The 17,281-nt window shown below is 36.6% G+C and overlaps 1 protein-coding gene across 3 annotated transcripts in view; it reads right to left on the bottom strand.

Annotated features, from left to right (window-relative positions):
• The window catches only part of LOC127428938 (guanine nucleotide exchange factor VAV2-like), a 279,483-nt gene that overhangs the window by 4,794 nt on the left and 257,408 nt on the right, over positions 1–17,281 (bottom strand). For 2 of the 3 annotated variants that reach the window (XM_051677628.1, XM_051677629.1), the window contains exons 11-26: positions 15,284–15,352; positions 15,003–15,089; positions 11,169–11,254; positions 10,770–10,902; positions 10,291–10,305; positions 7,873–7,982; positions 7,681–7,782; positions 6,544–6,632; positions 6,397–6,410; positions 6,104–6,125; positions 5,631–5,758; positions 2,838–2,909; positions 2,515–2,576; positions 1,998–2,114; positions 1,731–1,818; positions 1,371–1,494 (exon numbers count right to left, since the gene is read on the bottom strand). In XM_051677628.1, the coding sequence (XP_051533588.1) occupies positions 1,371–1,494; positions 1,731–1,818; positions 1,998–2,114; positions 2,515–2,576; positions 2,838–2,909; positions 5,631–5,758; positions 6,104–6,125; positions 6,397–6,410; positions 6,544–6,632; positions 7,681–7,782; positions 7,873–7,982; positions 10,291–10,305; positions 10,770–10,902; positions 11,169–11,254; positions 15,003–15,089; positions 15,284–15,352 (1,318 nt within the window). The remainder of the gene's footprint in view (positions 1–1,370; positions 1,495–1,730; positions 1,819–1,997; positions 2,115–2,514; positions 2,577–2,837; positions 2,910–5,630; positions 5,759–6,103; positions 6,126–6,396; positions 6,411–6,543; positions 6,633–7,680; positions 7,783–7,872; positions 7,983–10,290; positions 10,306–10,769; positions 10,903–11,168; positions 11,255–15,002; positions 15,090–15,283; positions 15,353–17,281) is intronic. The other variant, XM_051677630.1, reaches the window with a different exon arrangement.

Below are 17,281 nucleotides of genomic sequence, written 5' to 3'. Positions count from 1 at the left end.
GAGCGGCCCACAGTTTCTTGTATTTTAGTTGCTTTTTACTTTCAGAACAATAGCCTACTTGGTGTAAATAAATAAGAACCGCTGAAATTATCAACCTAGCATTGGCATACATGGTCCTTAACACTCCACATATACCAGACGGTGACTCAAATCAACATATTTAAAAGAAAGGTGCACTCAGTAATTGTTTCTTAATTACAAAGTTTTACTCAAGAAATGAACAGTAATTCTGAAACATATGTATAAAATCAACCACTTACATGAGATGAAAATTCCAGTCATATTAGTAACCTAATAAAAGTGTTTTTATTCAGCATAGAGAGGGTCTGTCTGCCTAACTGTCTATCCATCTACCTTTTTTGATTGGGTATGGCACCAGTGATTAACAAGGAAAATAAAAAAAAAAATAAAAAATACATATATTTCAAAAAGGTTTTAGACCCCTGCTGTACATCATTTATTGATTAATTGAATGGCTTTGCAATGTAAACATCAGAAAGTATGTACATACACTAAAATGTTAACATACACATTTTTATAGGCATAAATCGCAACACTGAATTTTATACAATATGTTACGGAGGTCCCTGCTCTGTCTCACTACCCACAAAGGGGTCCTTGGCCAGAAAATTGTTGAAGACCCCTGCTCTTGACATTATGCAAAATATCTCCTTTTGTGTTCCACAGAAGAAAGAAAGTGATATGGATTTGAAACAACATGAGGCTGAGTAAATTATGACAGCATTTTCATTTTTGTGTGAACTAAGCTTTGCAGCTCTGGTGTTAACCTCCAGATCTTCCTTCTAAAAGCCCTCCACACTCTCACTCCCTTATAACATGCATTATCTTTGCTTTACACAGCCATGCATTTACATAAATGCACGAGTGAACACCAGTTAAGCATGACTGGTAAGCGAACAAAAGGAGGTCTAGTGCGGGCTGTTAGCTGAGGCGAGCAAACATCATTTATAATACATCTAATGAAGCATCTGAGCCCATTCAGCTGGCCGAGGAAAAAATTGGCCCCAGTAGCCAAAAGTCACATTCAGGCCTCTGCCTCAGCCAGAGTGGGCGGCTCCATGACAACTAAGCCTAAGGTGATTGACAACTGAATTGCTAGGAGGTGGGGCATAAAGAATGTGAGGGTGGGACCAGCTGGCATGGTTTGTTTGTTCAGACTTGCAGAGCATGTCCATAGATTGTGCAAGGCTGCTGGCCAGACTGGTGGTGTTTCAATACTGAATCTATGCCAGCGTTGAACAGGTAAGAGAGCAGAGAAGAGAAAGTAAGAGAGGGAGAGGTAGAGAGGGAGAGAGAGAGAGAGAGAGATAAAGAGACAGGCATATAAGATTATAGCAGCAAATGCTTACCTGGTGAGCGAGTATTGGTGCGAGAGCTTGAACGCTCTCGGGACTTGTAAGGGTACCGTAATGTTGTGTCCAACAGTTTAAAGCTCTCTTTCAGTGAGTGAGACTGATAATACTCCACAAGCTCCTGTTACATGAAGACACATCAAGAAGTTACTTACAGCAATTTTATGTTTCCAGTTATCATCTGTAATTACATACTGAGAAACTATTTATGCTTCTACAAAAAGGAAATATGAGTGCTTTCAAGGAAGAAAAAATAATAAAGTTTTAGGTAAGCTTAGGTTTAGACTTTGATTCTGAGTGAATGTTGGTTGCATTGCAAGGGCTGTAATAATTCCAGAAGTTATACACTTCTCTTACCAGGAGGCTTTCAAACTTCTTTGCCTCTGTGATGTGAATCCAGTTGTCCTTCTCGATAACTTTAATGTGCTTCACTTCATCATTAAACCTGTGAAAAGGAAAAATATGTACCTCCATTTGCTGTACCCCATTACCACAAGTTACGAAACTCAGAATGTTTCCCTCTAATATAGCATATCATATGCAAGACACATAAAAGAGAGCATTAAAAAGTCATGTTCTTAAGATTAATACAGTGCTTAGTGCATGTATATGAATAACACTCACTTGATACTGATGGCAAACCTCTCTGCCTCTGCCGTCCTCTCTCGAATCAGGTAGGTGCCGCTACTGTGAGACTTGAGCAGGTTGTCGGCTTGTTGCCGCTCCATGTTTCCTGCAAACCTGAAGCCCGTGGGGAAAACACACCTCATTCAATGAGCCAGTTCAATACCATGTAGATCATTACAACAACTTCAACAGAGGTCCTTACCTTATAAAAAGACAATAAAGATTCAACATGCCTTGCAATTAGTCTGAAACTAATCAATCATTTTCATCGATTCTAGTTACGACACAAAAACAATTCCATACAAATTTCAGTAGGTCACAGCACAGTAGTGTTGCTGTAAATATCACATTATACAAGCTGCCTATCACATCATTCATTGTTTGACAGGGTAATGTATAATGCACTTACGAGACTGTGAATCATACTGTATATTAAAACAAAATCATGTTGTAGCTTGCTGTTGTAAAGTGGTCAGAATGGAAAATCAATGTTCTCTAGAATAGGATGAGATACCAGGGATAAACGTAGTAATCCGTCTCTCTGGAGGACTGACGGCTGGAAAATGACTGGAAAGGCTGTAGAGAAAAAAAAAAAAAAAAAAAGAAAAAATATAAACCACATTATAGCGACCACAAGGAGGTTATCCCATGTGACTCTACCCTTCCTAGCAACTGGGCCAATTTGGTTGCTTGGGAGACCTGGCTGGAGTCACTCAGCACGCCCTGGATTCGAACTCATGACTCCAGGGATGGTAGTCAGTGTCAATATTCGCTGAGCTACCCAGGCCCCTCAAATATATTAATGTTAAAAAATATTTTGTTTTTAAAAAGCAGTACCTTAGGGTCAAGGCATGGTTTCACACTGGAACTTGGGAAGAAGCCAGTCTTTAGGGTTTGAATGAGCTTGCCCTGAGGGGTAAACACAAAGATTGAGAAGTAAAGATTACTAAATGAATGATTGCAAGCCACATGAAAACAAAACAAAACATGGCTGGAGGTTAAAGTACACCAACTATAGTATGGCCAGTGTCCAAAATTAACATATCTTTGGGTAATGCCAATAGAGGGTAATTTACATAATCTAAACTGTATTTTGCATGATTTTGTTTTTAGAAAATTGTTGGCCCTTTTGACAAAGGAATTATTTAGCTGTTATTCCCCAAGCATATTTACGGCAAACAGCACAGGTCACAGCATACTATAATCTCTCTGTTATTATGCAAACTTGCACCATACCAAATGGTCAAGACCCATCTTAAAGGTGCTGTAAGCGATTTGTTCATGGAAATGTTTGCAAATATATTTTCTACTACCTGAAAGATATAAATGAAATAAGTGTCGTGAGATCTCTCTGTGACAGATCTAGACTCTGTAAACAGCAAACAAAAATGTGTCTGCGGGCTGGGGTAAATGGGGTAAAAAAAAAAAAAAAAAAACACTACGAAATAAAATGTTGCCATTGATGCCACTGATCTTTTTTATTAGACCGTTTGTATCTCCTTGATTTGATCTGAATTAATCAGTGAGAGACAATTACACCCTCAGGGTTCCTCTAACATAATACATTCCTCTCTCCAGAATTCTTTGAAAGATGTGCAGTTTATAACACTAATCTACAGTATCAATCTACAGAAATCACTGTATGTATGAAATCAGCTCTTTAATATGATCTATTGAGCTTACAGAGGAATACACACACAGCTTCTAATTTTTAACTCTTTATTAGCATCACCAAAGGTTGTTTTACTGTTTAAATAAAACATTCATGGTTGTTGGTATTTTTTTATAAAGTAGATAGTATTATTATTACTATTATTTTATGGTAATGATTGTGTTTATTAATTATATTTCACAGAATAAATGTTTTAGGTGATATAACCAGGGGTGCCTGAAGGATTTCTTCTCAGGGAATGCACAGTAGCCTGACGAAGTAAAGAAGTGCACCCTTATTGTATAGGGAGGTCTGGGGGCACTGTCCCCCAGGATAATTTTTTTTTTTCAAAAACACCAAAATGTTAAATTCTGGTGACTTTGAGATAAGCATGATTTTTCTTGAGTATGTGTAGCATTTATGTAAATATTGGCTAAAGTATTTCTAAAAGACTTAAGAGACCCTTCAGGCATACCTCATTCTTGTGCTAAAAAAAAGCAAAACGCAGTGGAACAGGAAACCTGAGAAGGACACAGGTGTCTCGGCATCTCGACATCTAAAAATGCAGCGACCCTGTGAGAGATGCTAAAGACACCACGAACGCTGTGCAGCAGTCAACAACATCCATCTAGCTCATATAGGAAAACAATTGAAAAACAGTGTGTGCAGACGCAAAATCACTTCGGTGTGAACTTTCACATAACACTGCACTAGTTGAAGTTTCTCAAAGTTACCTCTCAAAAAAGTAGCCTTTTGTTTCAGTTGATTGTAGTTAAATACACCGCAGTTCTGCGGATGGAAACGCCTTGTTGATGAGAGAGGTCAACAGACAATGGCCAGACTGGTTCGAACAGACAAAGTCTACATTAACTCAGATAACCGCTCTGTACAATTGTGGTGAGAAGAACATCATCTCAGAATGCTATTCTGAGATGCGGGTTGTCGCTGTTTTGGCAGCATGAGGGGGACCTACACAATATTAGGCAAGTGGTTTTAATGTTGTGGCTGATCGGTGTATGCATTTCATCCAGTATGTTTTTTCTCTTTGTTCTTACAGTATTCCAAATACTGTTTTACTGAATGAGAAACTGCTCCAAATAATTCAGTGAATGAGCGGCCCAAATGAATCAGACTAAATTGAAAACTGAATTGTTTTGCAAATGATTCAATCACAAATCGGGCATCACAAGCTCTGATTTTAAACTGACGAAATAAATACGGGACAAAATCCCATTATAATCAATGAAGCTGTCTACACTGGAAGTATCCGTTGCTTTGTGTAGCGCCAACAGTAAACGGATGCCCGTTCTATTGCTGATGCGCTGCAGAGCTACTCCAGCCACTTTATTACCCTTCCATCTGAAATAAAATGATTTTACTTACCGAATATCATACGTTTGGATCTTTTTGCCATGCATTTTGTTTGTTACATTATATAGCATACTGACTGCTATATAAGCCAGTTTGTGATGTTTCTGGTCTCTGGTCTACTAATTTAAATAATCTTTTGTTTCTAACCACATTTGTAAACAGTTTAAGCAACAATAACAATAATAACAATATTATAAGTAAATGTTTATACCTGTGGATTTCTGTTAAAAATTGAGTAGAATACATGTTATTTTTTTATTTAACCATTGCTGAAGACTACTTAAGCTCACAGCTGATTGATCCGTGCTATGTGCACGTCATTTAGAATGTTCACTTCGAAAGCCTTAAGCCGTTGCGCCACATCAACAAATGCACCCGGTGTAGACAGGGTGTTCTTGTATCACTATTTAAACCAGTGAATATACTACTAAAATTCCTAAAAAGGCTACCTGACCAACTGACTAGCAAATCAATTGAATTAACTCGCCAAAACCAATTAATCACATTTGCATTTGGTAAGTGTACGTTTTGGACCCTTGGTATGGCCATAGACTTTCCCTGAAAACATGTTAAATTGTGAGGGAAGAGCTATATGTTACACATCATACCTCCCACCACGATGTGTCTGGATCACCCTTTAGAAGTTCGATGACTTCTCCTGTCTGGAAACAGAGTGGCATCTTGCATGGCGGGGCAGGGGTACCATGGTAATTTCTTATGGCCACCATTTTTGGACCTTAAGAACAGAAAAAACAAAAACAAACACCTATAAAATCAGTATTAATAGAGCAAAGTATGTGATGAATGAAATACTATATGAAGGCCTTACAAGTCATTTCTTACATACAGAACACATCTACACTCTGTTTACTACACTAAACACATACACTAGATGGCAGCAAAGAGCTGAAGTATGATTTATTTTGTGCATATGTGCTAGATATTGTTCACTTCTGTTTTTAGAGCTTTTACCTAAAGCTGTGCGCAGGGTCTGAATTTTTCATATCAACATAACCACATTAGTACCAGAGAAGACAGAAGAAAAAAAAAAAAAATCACATTTAATTCATTTATTTTTTACCTGATTGTGGAAGTCCAGGCTCCTGTCAGAGATACAAGGGAATTCAATTAAATACACATCAATGTGTTAACAGTTTTTATGCGATTTTATCAGGCATATGTTTTATGACATCCAGAGCTTAAAGTGTTTTTCAAAATTGAGGACAAACTTTAAGATTAAATAAAACATAGCAAACAGGTGAAGTCTGGGAAGTTTGGTTTCAGTGTCCATGACAGAGGATGATTAAATTCATCAGACATTTGTGCAGTAATCAGAAAGATGGAAGTTTATGAGTACAGATCACTAAAACTCACCAAATCATGGGGACCTGAAATAATAATGAGAGAGATAGATAAAAAGCAAGAGGGAGAGAGCATGGTCAGTGGCTGATCGCTTTAATTACAGTAGATGTAATGCAAACGTGGGCACTTTCAAGGAGCAGCTCTCTGTATGAGACTCACTTATTTTGCAGATGGTGATAACCTCCAGACATTCCTTATGGGCACCCGTCCCACAGCGTGAACAGTAGTAACCCTGGTAGAAAACACCCCTAAAGAGCGTATTACAGAGATAGAGACAGAGAAACAGTCATGATGAAGTGTTTGGGTCTTATGCCAGCTGCAGCTCTGAGAAATGTCAAAATAACATAATAATACATCTTCATTTCCTGAGGTCCAACTAAAGATCAAACTCTTTCATATTTACCCAATATCGCCTGTGCAAAAGTTGCCACCAGAATGCTAGGGTTGTATGGGTAGTTGCCAGGACATTGCTATGCTGTCGATAAGGTGTACTTAAGGGTGATTTTTTGGAGTGTTGCTATGCAGTTGCTAGGGTGTTCTGGGTGGTTGCTTACTGGCCCAAGTCAAAAGAGCCCATCACCAAGTCTCTATGACATTCTGGTCCATAGATATGGCTCAGGTCAATGTAAGTCAATGGGACCTTTTCGCCTGTATTAACATCCAGCACTTAGAAAATTAAGAGCCACACCTCTCCCCAAAAAGCTGCACAATTTGAGGTATCATTTAAGTCTATGGTGGTAAAGTTACATGCTGAAGTTTAATACTTAGGTTAGAAGTTTGTTCAAATCTCTATCCAGAACAAAATATGTTGTCCAGAAGGGAAAGCATGCTTAACAAATCATCGGAAATATATGTTATCGACAATTGATAATAAAATGTTATACATCATCGCAAAGGGAGGAGCTCTCTAATGACACCTAAATTGATCTTCTAGTCCACGAAGTGATATTCGATGAAATATTGGGGGTATTCTAACAGTTATTCTAAAAAACTGCAAAATTAAGTGGCAACACCAATGTATTCGCAGCTAGTTCCCGGCCACTTTGCACACAAATTGAAACATTGAACTATTATAATTAGCAGCCAATGTGCACACTGACCTATGGTGCAGAGGGGCAAATTTAGGTTATTGCTCTACAATTTCATGTGAGTGAATACAGCCAATAAGCAACTTGCAGCTCATGTACAGTAATAAAGGTCAGACCAGTAGTCCAGTAACATGGGTCGAAGCCTGTTTCAGTCAACTGGACTGGCTGTATAATTCTGGTATGGAGTTTAATGTGTATGTGTCCTCACCTTAGCAGCATTTTGCAGACTCTGCAGTTGGTGTTCTTTTCAAATGTGTGCATCTGGAAGTTGTGCTGGTTGGCAGTGGCTCTTTCGGGTTTGATGTTTGACCTGCATGGATTAATAATCATGTGATGTGGCGATCTGGGTCAATAGAGCAAGATACTGTAACATTTTTACACTAATGTAGTTCTAACATACATGGCCATGTCAAACTGCTCCATCCATTTGCGCTTGGTGTCTTCTGTTTTGCAGAAGAACTGGAAGCCCTGTTTTCCCTGCAAATGGATCAGGTAGAAGCCATACGACCACTGTGGATGGAGGGAGGCATGGTGGAGAGAGAGATACAGCAATTAATGGAAAATCGAGCATGTAAGGGGCTGTTCACACAGGACAAGTTCCTGTATTTAATTTGTGTTATATTTTAATTATTTGTCTATGTACACATGCGTCTTTTACCATTGCATCATGTCTTGAGCAATGAATTGCACGCCAAGTTAAAATTAGTTCAACTTGAAAAACACATCTCGAGACATCTGTGCAAGATTCCCATACTTTTTGATCAATGAATTCCCATGACTTTTTCATAACATTTCCAGTTGTTTGGGATTACTGGATCAGGATTTGTAAAAAAAATGTTTTATAGAGATTTTACTCAAAGCACAGTTGATAGACTTAAAGGAATGTTTCGGGTCCAAAAGGGGGCGCTAAGTCAGGCATATGTAGTTATTTTAAAGTTTAAAATCTGAACTTTTCATAGATAACCATCACATCTGCATTTATGTTACATAAAATAACAAAATCAGGCCTGGAAACATTTGCGTCACAAATCAGCGCCACCTAGAGGTAATGGGGTAGAAATATTAATATAAGTCTTTCAAGTAGCACGTAAATAGACAAATCACATATCAAATGAAAGCTCTCATTCTCAGAAATGTGTCTGTACAGTTTACTTTGTTGCCCTAATACCACAGTTCGAAAGATTTTCAAAAGAATTACAAAGTGAAAGTGAAATATGATTTCTGTAAGACATCAAATACAAATGTCTCTTTTTTGCACCAATCTTTGCTGCTGTAAGCCCCAAATGGCTACAAACTTCATATCTGCTTTAACCTTTTAACCAGTTTTCTAACAAATTAGTCTTTTTTTACTTGTCTGTGAGCTTGTTTGTCTGAATAATCCAATGTTATATCTTAGATGTCCAGAACAATATATGTGGTCCAGCAGGAAAAGCATACTTAAATCATTGAAAATATATGTAATCAACTACTGATGATTATACATCACCACAAAGAGGAGGACCTCAGCTTTCTAATGACACCTAGATTGAGATTCTAGTCCACTCAGAGGCAGAGATATTCTATGAAATAATTGGGGTGGTGGGTGAACTTGAAATTAGACTGAATATCTCTGGACAATCACATCTGTAAGGGCTAAAATACATTAGAGCACCACCTACATTTTAGATCGGCATTTTGAGATGGAAGGTGATAATTGATATGAATAAAAATGACGATAGTGAGAAAAAAAAATTCTAGTACTTGCTGCCATCTAGTGGAATAAAAAAAGACTTTTTTGAGGGATATGGAGTGAACAGAACCAGAATTACATACTTACAATGTTAGAAAAAAATCTATTATATTCATCATAAGATTGTGATTATATACAATATTATTTATGAATAATTGGAGTCTTTTTTTGTGGATGGAATTCTAAAAAAATTTGACCAATTTTTGGCAATTAGTCCACAGTTTGTGTAAATGGTGAGCTTTTAAATTTGAGTGTGGAAATTGCAGCGCCTAAAATGCAGCAGAGTTGAAGAGGTTATATTTTAAAAAATAAAATTCAGTTAAAAGAAACATTATACATGTTAACGATTTTAGTGTGTTAAAATTGCTTACCTTATCTGTATAAAGTTATATCCAATTTTACAACTTTGTTTTCATGATGACTTAAAGCTCCTAGACCCAGTATGTAATTTTATCACACTGTTGACAAGCATAATGTTTACATCTTGTTGGTATACTTTTGAAACAGTGTGTATTTAAAAATGTATGGACTAGCCCCATTCACTTCCACTGTAAGTGCCTTACAGTAACCGCAATTTTTGCCTAATTTTTAAATAAACAAGGGGCCAGTCAATGTTATTTTTTTGTGGTAATCAACATTATGCCACAAATGCTGTTGATTAAGCTTAATTTGTATTGAAGACAGAACATTACTTAAATTGAGCATTCCGTGGCTTTTTACAATTTCCTGATATTTCTAGGTTTTCCATAACAGTGGGAACCCTTGCCTGCATTCTGTTCAATACTGTTGCGCTTCGTCTACCTATTTATGGTGCATGAATGCCCCCTGTGTGAACTGTATGACCTTAGTCAGTACAACATAAATTTTTATCTGAGTCAAGAAAAGTGACAACTTTGTAAATATATATATATTTTTTAAACAAACTGTCAATTTATTAACATTAATAAATTGACAGTTTCAATTCTGACTGTGTAAAGATGAAGTGGATCTCTTGAGATGGCAGGAAACAGATCACAACATTTCAGAAGAGAAAGGTAATCTTGATACTTGCACACATGACTACTTAGAAAACATGAGCTTTCGGCTTACCATTTTTCCACTCGACTGGTAGGCATGCAAAGAGATACAACAGATTTACAGGAAGAGAGAGAGAGAGAGAGAGTGAGAGAGAGAGAAAAGGGAGAGAGAGACACCCTGTTACACATGCATTCTCATAAACATGCAAAAATTCCTGATTGTTAGATTCATGGAGAAAACATAGGCTTTTCTGAATTTACATACACATGCCAGAGCACTGAGCAGGGCAGTGCATCATTTCTGAGTGGTTAAAATTACGAGCATCATGCTTTAATGCTCAAGGACAAGACTATGTGAATGCAATCTATCTGTTCACCAAGTTAACTATGAGATTAATCCCATTAGCCTTGCATGTTTAAGATGCAATATATAAAAACTATTGCCTGAATAAATTTGAAAAAAGCAAATTAATTGCTAAATTATGCCTTAGTTGATCAGGCATGTTTATTCTGAAGATAGGCAGGATGACTGGTGACTTGAAGGACTCTCACCTTCTTCATGTCACGGTTATTCATGGGGTCATCAGACATCTTGTAGAAGTGAAGTTCAATGATCTCCTTCAACTCATAATTATAGCCTTTCCTCTTGCATACAATTACCACTTTATCAAACAGGAAGATGTATCTAGATACAGAAGAGAATGATACACAATATAATTTTTGTGACAGAACAAAAAAAGAACAAACTCTGAACAATAAATCATTAATAACTAAACATAAATTAACAATAACAAAATTAATAAATGCTGTTAGATTGTTCAATGGTAGCTGATGATACCTAAAGCATTAACTAATGTTAACGTATAACTACTGTTAAAGTATAGTGAATTTTCTTGTTGCATACAGTATGAGACGTGTGAAAATCTGGTGTACAAATAAGGTGGCTTGTACCTGTCTTGTTTGGTTCGGTTAACTATAGAACACACTTTCAGCTCTCCATCTATCTTTGGCCTTCCATACTCTTCCAGCTTCACCTGCTGTGTATGACACAATTGCACACAACAAAATACTATATTAATACTTTTAGATTGGTATAAAGGCTTGGAGAATTTGATATAGCACTTTTGACATACTGTACATCCAAGCATATAGTCACTTGATCCTGTGTGCAGTATTTATTAAAGCAATAATCCGGGTAAAATAAAAGATCTATTGACAGCATCTGTGACATGCTTACAATTACCACACAGATAATTTAGAATCATTCTAGTTTTTTTTTTCTTTTAATTTTTATCCCCTTTTCTCCCAATTTGGAGTGCCCAATTCCCACTACTTACTAGGTCCTCGTGGTGGTGCGGTTACTCACCTCAATCCAGGTGGTGGAGGACAAGTCTCAGTTGCCTCTGCTTCTGAGACTGTCAATCTGTGCATCTTATCACGTGGCTTGCTGTGCATGACACAGCGGAGACTCACAACATGTGGAGGCTCATGCTACTCTCCGTGATCCACGCACAACTTACCACGTGACCCAATGAGAGCGAGAACCACTTAATCGCGACCACGACGAGGTTACCCCATGTGACTCTACCCTCACTTACAACCGGTCAAATTTGGTTGCTTAGGAGACCTGACTGGAGTCACTCAGCACACCCTGGATTGGAACTCGTGACTCCAGGGGTGGTAGTCAGTGTCAATACTCACTGAGCTACCCAGGCCCCATCATTTCAGTTTTTAAAAGCAAAACAAAAATGTGTTGATGGTTACCATTAAAAGTCTATGGGGCAACTGTATTAGTTTATCCCATAGACTTTCATTGTAAGTGAATTTCTGTACACCGTTTTTGATGTATAAATCAAAAATTTTTCTGTGGTACTAAATCCACATTAAATTGTATTTAATCTGGAACATTATTTTAACATACATTATAAAGGTTTATGCATTAGATGTTGCCATTATACAGTATAAGGAGAAGACACATTGCAAGTATCTTAAAGGTGCTGTAAGCGATTTTTCATGAAAAGGTACGCAAAAGAAAAGAAAAAAAAAAGAAAAAGTCCAACACCTTGAAAGATATTAATGAAATAAGTGTTGTGAGATATCTCACAGGTCGCTGTGACAGCACTAGACTCTGTAAACAGCAAACAAAAATGTGTCCGCGGGCTGCGGTCTCTGATGATTTCTGTCTGTCAATCATTTTGCGCATTCTCATAGTATTGTAGTTGCAGCATATTATTGGGCTTAATGCCATTATGCCATGTTGTTCCTAACAGTTGTCAGTTGAAGGGGCTATATTGCTGCTGTTGTTTTTAACAACCATTTCTGCTCAATGTCGGTCTCAATAAAGCTCATTAAGTATCTTTGGAGTGTGGAGTTTTGGAAAGAGGGGGCATGACTAATTCAACAGCTCAACAGTTATGCACTCACAAAGGAAGGTTCCTGTGGCTCAATTAGTAGAGCATGGCGCTAACAACGACAAGATCATGGGTTTGATTCCCAGGGAACACATAAACTGACACAATATTGACCATAAACGCACTGTAAGTTGCTTTGGATATAAGCATCTGTCAAATGCATAAATGTAAATGTAAAAGTCTATGGGTGAAGTGTACAATGGTTTCCCCATGAACTTCCATTGTTTTTGGTATTGGTACTGATGCCACTAATGCTGTTTAAAACAAACCAAAATAATTGGTTGACACTTACAATAGAAGTCTATGGGGCAAGTAAGTGTACAAGAGTATCCCCACAGATTTCCATTGTAAATGCATTTCATAAAACTGTTTTTGAAGTATGAGTCAAAATAATTTATGTGATACTGTTGCCACAGATGCTGTTTAAAACAAACCAAAATAATTTGTTGACACTTACGATAGAAGTCTATGGGGCAAGTGTACAACAGTTGCATATAGACTTCCATTGTAAGTGCATTTCGATACAGTTTTTGAGATAAGCCAAAATTATTTTCTGTGGTACTGATGCCACAGATGCTGTTAAAAACAAGCTTAGTTGGCATTTACAATGGAAGTCTAGTCTATGGGGCAAGTGTACAACAGTTGCCCCATAAACCCCATAGATGAACAGTATATGGAGAAGATTTCTAGCAAGTATCTTTGATGTTACTGACAAAAAATTATTTTTTTTTTAATTAGATCGAAAGCAATATAATTTGTTATATGCTACAGTAGCTATTATATTAAGAGCTATTAAAGGCATGTCAAAGCCCACAGTGAATGTCTTTGTCCCTAAGTCCCGTGCCTCATTGGCTCATTGATGTTCGCCGCAGGCATCATCTGTGCCACAGACCATCACATAAATAAACCAGAACTGATACACTAACTCATACATTAGCCCTGACAGAGGATACACTGATTTCATTCTCTTTAAACACAGTCCTAAACACGTCCTGCCAGTGCTCATAGCCTGAAGGCTTTCATGATTTCTTTTACTAAACAGAAGTGACAGACGAGGGGCAGGTGGAGGCTTGTAAATAACTAAATGTTTGGGGATAAAGAGGAATTGACCAGCAAGCAGAAAAGAGCATTCCATGACCGCAGATACAAGCTTTCTTAGGACACAGTATAATGGTCAAACCTGTGATCCAAAGAGTTTAGCCATCCAGGTAATCTTTTTGTGAAGGGACAATAGAGCTTAAAAATAAGAATGCCCAGAAGGCCCGGGGCTAGTTTAGAGAAATTCGGGCCAGTTGGCGGAACTGTCACTTGCATTATTGGGCATGTGTTGCGTTGTCACTACGTCTTATGTTTGATTATATTTACAATTAATTACATTGTGTCTTGCAAACAAAAACATTTGGATTTCAGTGACATGTTGAACATTGTTGTTGCGAATTCTGCTGATTTAAATATATAAAGCATCTAGCTGGCTAACATTGATGAACTTTTGCTGAAATTGTGAGAACGACTTGTAATAATCTTGGAAGCATCAAACAAATCATGAAACAAGTTTGCATCATATGCTATAATTTTCCACCAAACAAAAGGTTTATAGCTGTCACAGTGTTACATTATAGCTGTAAAATGTTCAGCAATAAAACTGTTATTAAATAATCATTTTTATTTATTTATTTATTTTTTTAAAGAAAACAACATTTGATGAAAAATCTAATTTTCTGACACTTTTAAAATTATGTTGCTAATAGTGCTGTCAGCTGATTCAAAGGTTTATTCGCAATTAATCGCATGGTTTTCCAATTGTGGAAGGTTGACTATATGAAAATTGTCCGATAATCATTAGCTGATGCTTTGAAAGATCAGCGGCAATGGTTTAAAGTTGAAATTTAACAAGCTAGCCTACCACAGCGATCCCTCATCAGTACCATTTATCGTATGTTTGGCTTTTAGATGATAGATAAGACCTGAAGTGCTTTTGTGGTAATTAAATTCCACCTTACAAAGGCTGCAAAGTACTTGATTGTTTTTGTCACAATTCCCACCTGTGTTTTTTCTGTAAAAGTTGTGTTTCCCATCACTTGATCATTGATACAGGATTGCTGTTGTGTGTGTGTTTATGGTGTGTATGTCAGAGCTGAATAAAATGTCAGTATCTAATGTGAAAATTGGAAAATGCGTTAACTGTGTTAAATAAAAATTCATGTTTTAAGTATTTTAAATTAATCACATGCATCAATGCATTAATTTTGATAGCTCTAGTTGCTAAAATAAAAAGTATACATGTATTTTTTGTGGTGGGGTGTAAAAATTAGAATTACTGGTTCAGCTAGGCCATCAGAAAAAAAATCCTTATTGTTGAGTCCTGAACACTTACCAGATTTTCTATTGAGTTCTGAAATTCACTTATTTTCTTTAGGGTTTCGTTGTCTCTTTTCACTTCGTTGATGTACATGGCCAGGTCCTTCAAAGATGAATAAAAAGAAAAAGACTCAGATAGCAACTCCAAGCCATTCAGACACAAAGAGCCAAGAGATCATTTTACACTAAACAATCTTCCAAAAAATTATTAGGGATGATTACATTATAAACTAACTGTTGCAAGCAGAAGAAGCTGAGATCTTAAGGTAAAAATGTCAGTTACATTAGAGCTCTCACCTGCATGGCCTCTAGTGCCTCCTTAAGCTGCTGTCTCTCTGGCCGATCCATTGAGTGACTCACTAACTCCTGTGAACAGGCAACATAATTATGAGTCATACACAAAGCATGGACTGTGCACATACACGTACTGTAATAGGGAACACATTATGTCATATAGTATGTGTTTATGGTATAGAGTATATTCATACATTGAGTATGTATCTTAAGTATTAAATATGAAGTATGAAGTATTGTGAAAATGTTATTGGCCTCTGTGTGGCACCATCTAATCCATCTAGGAATAAAAACAGAGGAAAGCTATTGTTCAAAATGTCAGGGACAGCAAACCAAATTTGTTCAGTTGACAAATCAATTGGCTTAGGCTGTATATGTTAAAGGATGGAATCAGTGTTTTTGTAACCCTTGTGTTGTGTTTGTTTGTGCTATCACTTTTTGTGTTCCCGGTCAAAAATGACCGGCCCACTAAGATTGTTAATAAATCTCTCATATTGCATATATTATCCCAAGATATTGCATTAGATCTTTTTGTCAACTTCTTTTTTAATAATTATGACAGGCTTTGAACATATATATATATATATATATATATATATATATATATATATATATATATATATATATATATATATATATATAAATAAATAAATAAAAAAAAATTTAAAAAAATTATATATATATATGGACTTTACGATGCACATAGCTGATCCTACTAATTCTTAAATAATGCTTTTTAATTTGCTTAGCAAATTTGTTATCACAACAATTATGTTCAGAGTAGTAAAAACATAAAAAAGATGAGATAGCCATGTGTAATAAGGCATTGGAAAGGTCTCAATTAGTAAAATGAAATGAGCAAACCTGTTTCACTCAGAGGCCAAACTGCAGTGAGTATGAAATTTCCACTAACACATAAATATAATAAACAGGAGTGTCTTTTTGTCACGTTTTTCCTTATTACTTCCTGAAAAATACATATAACATAGACAATGACATATCGTAACTTACAGCAGACTATCCAGATTCGAACAAGCCCAAACACAACATAATATGATAATTAGATCTTGAAATATTCCTCAAATGTACATGAATGCACAAATGGGCGCTCAACACATGTTGTGTGTGTGTGTGTGTATGTGTACACACATGTCCGATGACTTTGTGTGTGCCAACACACATCCACATATGTGCTCATCTAAATGCCTGGGATGCTCCTGAACATGTAATATTTCCGTATTTTGTAGTCTAATCTATTTATTTTCAATGGCCGGTCACTTTAGACTGGGAATACCACAGGTGTAACAAACTAAAATATAAGCAGTCAAATTTTATGAAAATGATCTAAAAAATGTTTGTGTGTTCAGATGCCCTGTGTGAACAAAGTAATGTGATTTTGTTCCAACTGGATGAAATAAACTACAGTTTTCAGAAGAAAAAAAAGGGTAAGCTAATTGGCCAGTTTTGACCAGGACACAATATAAGTGTTAACCCATGCTTTATTAAAATGATTGTTTTCAAGGATATGTAATTGTCCATAGCTTGCATGCTTTGCAAAAACTGTGACCTGCTCCATTGTTTTGAGTCGCATTGACCCAGAATCACATATCAAGTTTTATGCACTAAACTAAAAAGGAAGGTCTCAGCTTTCCAATTATATAATTAAGGACATTTTTATAAAGGAAATGTTGGTCTGTTTCTCACTCAAAGCAATCATATCACTTCAGAAGACATGGATTAAACCATTCGTGTCATTTGGATTACTTTTATGCTGCCTTTATGTCCTTTTTGGAGCTTGACAATTTGGGACCCCATTGACTTGGACTGAATGGACAACATCATCTCATACCTTTGTATTCCGAAGTAGAAAGAGAGTCATATATGTTTGGGACAACATTGGGGTGAGTAAACGATGAGATAATTCTATTTTTGGATGAACTATCCCTTTAAAGAGCATAAAACAAACTTTACAGGTTGAATTTTATGATAACATTGACATTT

Source organism: Myxocyprinus asiaticus, chromosome 38 (genome assembly GCF_019703515.2).
Source record: "Myxocyprinus asiaticus isolate MX2 ecotype Aquarium Trade chromosome 38, UBuf_Myxa_2, whole genome shotgun sequence".
Lineage (NCBI taxonomy): Eukaryota > Metazoa > Chordata > Actinopteri > Cypriniformes > Catostomidae > Myxocyprinus > Myxocyprinus asiaticus.
The sequence above is the reverse complement of the archived record's forward strand: the minus strand, read 5'-3'. Positions and strand labels throughout refer to the sequence as shown.